The sequence below is a fragment of the Anneissia japonica genome, unplaced genomic scaffold (genome assembly GCF_011630105.1).
Source record: "Anneissia japonica isolate Jap-2015-1 unplaced genomic scaffold, ASM1163010v1 scaffold287748_len1686314_cov196, whole genome shotgun sequence".
Classification (NCBI taxonomy): domain Eukaryota; kingdom Metazoa; phylum Echinodermata; class Crinoidea; order Comatulida; family Comatulidae; genus Anneissia; species Anneissia japonica.
The window spans coordinates 193,205-197,264 of NW_022727190.1; the positions used below are offsets into that span (position 1 = coordinate 193,205).

Genomic DNA, 4,060 nt, shown 5'->3' on the forward strand with positions numbered 1-4,060 from the left:
CTTAATTTAAGAACTGGAAATAGACAGGGCTGACTCATTCCACAGACACATATCTCTTCCTTTCATTCCCTCTTTGCTGGTGGATATCCATAGAACGGTTTGTAGCGAGTGAACAAAGCATAAAGAGACTATAGCATGCCGAAAATGGTTAGTTTGCCTGCAAAAATACATTTTGTGAATATGCAGACGTTGGTACCAAGATATAGAGTTCGACAAAAATTATGTGAACTATTGTAATTTGATCTTTTCACGGAATTATTTTATGTTTTATATGTAGGTATGACCTAATGGTTATGCCTACATACGCATAATAGATATGCTATTACGACTAATCAAATAGCGATCAAAAGTCATAAAGATGTAAGGTATAGTAAACTGGATTTCCACGAATACATTAAGTGAAATATGTATTTTCTTTGCATTTCAGCGAGAAGTAATTTCTGTCCATGTCGGCCAGGCCGGGGTACAGATGGGCAATGCATGCTGGGAGTTGTATTGCCTAGAGCATGGGATCCAGCCTGATGGTCAAATGCCGAGCGATACATCCATAGGCTCATGTGAAGATTCTTTTAACACATTCTTTAGTGAGACCGGTGCTGGAAAGCACGTACCACGAGCTGTGTTTGTTGATCTCGAACCGAGTGTCGTAGGTAATGTATTGCTTAGTTTTCTATACTTTGTGATAGTTATATTGATACGTTTTTAAATTTGATTTGGTCAATGAAAAACGATTATAATACTTTTTTACTTTTCGTATTTTGTTATAAATCGGTAATTATTTAATTTCAAATAAATTGTATTAAAGTAATATTAGCATTTGCGAGAAATATGAAAATAACATTGACAAGTTTATGATAGTTACCAGTGACACTTCTGACAAACCCATGAACCGTAAAAACGTCAGTTCAGCTCCACTATGTGTGAGCGTTTCAGTCAGTTATTTCATGAGAGAAAGTGCCTTGGTGTTAGCGTTCGAATCCCACTAGAGACACCTTTTTTCATGCAACGCTAAATAAGAGCCTTTTTGTTGAAGGCTTCACACCATTATAATACTATGCTTCTGTTCGAGCACTTCTAATTATTTATCTATTTGTTTATATTGTGTTTACGGTGCTACGCACAAACAAAATTTGAATATTATTTACTATATATATATATATATATATTTTAGTTTAGTTTATTTATGTTTAAAATATCATACAAAGAAGGGCCTTTGTTAAGTAGGAAACAGGATGTGAAGATGAAAAAAAAAATGAATTGCGCCACCATCGATAGTCCAATCCGGAAACTTGGATAAGTAATTATTAATGAGTTTCTTCCGTTTGTTGACCTACTTACCCAGTGGTAAAGTAAGATACTGTATTGTTCTTTACTCTTAGATGAGATCCGTACCGGTACATACCGTCAACTCTTCCATCCTGAGCAGCTGATCACCGGCAAAGAAGATGCCGCCAACAACTACGCCAGAGGCCACTACACAGTCGGAAAGGAACATGTGGACTCGGTGATGGACAGAATAAGAAAGCTGGTAACATTGTAGACTTCATTTCATTAATTCAATATCTTACGCGGCAAAGTACTATATGCCTTAACACAAATGAATAATCGATTAGTGTCATAGAACCTATAAATATTACCGTATTGTTTTAAGGCTTGCACGATAAAGTAACAATAATACCACGTATTTATAAAGATACAGTACCGGTACTGTTGCGTCGTGGAGAATGTCAGGTTTCGAATATACTATTCTATAATACTACTTTTAAAAAAAAGAGGGTCTGTGTTTTGAATTCACACTAAACCCTATATACTGTAGATTATTCTCCTTACCCTACTCAACGGCGACATGAATATATAGGCCTATTACCGTATTTCATAATTAATTAAGTGCGCACCGGGCACCCAATCATAAATACGTTTCAACAGTGATTTTTTAAAATGTTAATTTTATATTGTGTCGTACTTTTAATTATTCAATTCAAACTTTTATTGTTTCAAAAGCCATTATGCGCTATTTGCCTGCCAAAACATTACTGATAAAAAATACTAAGGACAAAACAAAATGTATATGTCCTGAAATTCTTCTGCAATTGCAGACATTTTTAATCTTGAACGTTTTTAAGAAGGTCTTTAACATTGAACAAAATATCTGTATTATGTAAATTACTCGACAATCCGATACTTCCATAGATTTACTGGCTTCTGTTTTAAATTTTAATCCATATGCAATTGTCTAATTAGGCTGACCAGTGTACCGGTCTTCAAGGATTCCTCGTCTTCCATAGTTTTGGAGGTGGAACTGGATCAGGATTCACGGCGCTGCTGATGGAAAGGATCTCCGTCGACTATGGAAAGAAATCTAAGTTAGAGTTTGCGATCTATCCAGCCCCTCAGGTTGCAACAGCTGTCGTAGAGCCATACAACTCCATCTTGACCACTCACACAACCCTCGAGCACTCTGACTGTGCCTTTATGGTCGACAACGAAGCCATCTACGACATCTGTCGAAGAAACCTCGACATCGAAAGACCAACCTACTCCAATTTAAATCGACTTATAGGACAGATTGTTTCTTCTATTACTGCATCACTTCGATTCGATGGATCTCTAAATGTTGACCTGAATGAGTTCCAGACTAACTTGGTTCCGTATCCACGAATTCATTTCCCGTTAGTGACGTACTCACCCATCATATCAGCTGAAAAAGCATATCATGAGCAAATGACAGTTGCCGATTTAACTAATGCATGCTTTGAACCAGCTAGTCAGATGGTGAAGTGTGATCCTCGTCACGGCAAATACATGGCTTGCTGTCTGCTGTACCGTGGTGACGTCGTGCCAAAGGATGTCAACCAAGCGATTGCAGCAATCAAGACCAAAAGGACCATCCAGTTCGTCGACTGGTGTCCAACTGGTTTCAAGGTCGGTATCAACTACCAACCGCCAACTCCTGTACCTGGGGGTGACTTAGCCAAGGTGCAGCGAGCCGTGTGTATGTTAAGCAATACAACAGCCATTGCAGAGGCATGGGCTCGTTTGAACATGAAGTTTGATCTGATGTACGCCAAGCGTGCTTTCGTCCATTGGTATGTAGGGGAAGGCATGGAGGAAGGTGAATTTACCGAGGCTCGTGAAGATCTAGCTGCCCTGGAGAAGGACTACGAAGAGGTTGGCATGGATTCCATTGATGCTGAAGACGATGATGATGATGCAGAGTATTAGATTATGGCTGTAAATCACTGACACTTCAAAATATATTATATTTGTTTATACGAATATTTACGATATTATACGATATTTTAGCAACAATTGCCTAAATATTTGAGTATTTGTGTTGCCAAACCCGAATGACTATCGAAATTCTAGGGTCGGCCTTTTTTAGCAGCGAGTCCAAAACACTTGTATGGTGTTCTAAAGGAGCACGTATCACCTTTAATTAATCGATTTGATACAGTAACCATTTATATCACAGAGGTTATCTTTTTTACCAACCAAAAAATTCCTGGGGTGAGCTATGGAAAGCCGTCTAGACCGACTTCTCATGGAAAGTTCAAGTAGGCCTACAATTGTGAATATTAATGCTGAAAACAGATTCAGTCTATATCTTCAGTATTATCAGAGAGTATCAAATAAATGTTCAACAGGAAAAATGTTGAATTTATGTCTGATCCATAGATCATTATGCCAGCTGTCTCGTAATACTGGAATCTACACCCAAATGTAGGCCGCATGACACATGATTGCATTGTAGCCATTTGTCCCAGAGATGATACTCATGTAACCTGCATTCTCTATTCTCATAATATTCTCATTGAAGGCACTTTGATATGTTGCGGCAGAGGTTGTTAAACAGATTTTTAATATTCTGATTAATACAATATTTTGGAGATGATCAATTACAAAATGTATTTGCTGGTAGTGACATAGTAAATGTCTCTTACCATTTCATTGTTCGAACATAGTAGATAATGTAATTATATTGATTATAATACTCGCCACCGGCATATGGCCCCCTAAAGTGGTAGTAGTAACGCCTCTAACTTGGGGACTCGTGTAGGCC

General features: G+C 37.9%; 1 protein-coding gene across 1 annotated transcript in view; it reads left to right on the forward strand.

Moving 5' to 3' along the window:
- LOC117113636 (tubulin alpha-3 chain-like) overlaps window positions 1–4,060 on the forward strand; it is a 10,811-nt gene continuing 6,751 nt past the window's right edge. Inside the window, exons 1-3 of the mRNA XM_033257042.1 lie at window positions 1–147; window positions 428–650; window positions 1,380–1,528. Coding sequence (XP_033112933.1) covers window positions 136–147; window positions 428–650; window positions 1,380–1,528 — 384 coding nt within the window. The 5' untranslated portion in view covers window positions 1–135. The remainder of the gene's footprint in view (window positions 148–427; window positions 651–1,379; window positions 1,529–4,060) is intronic.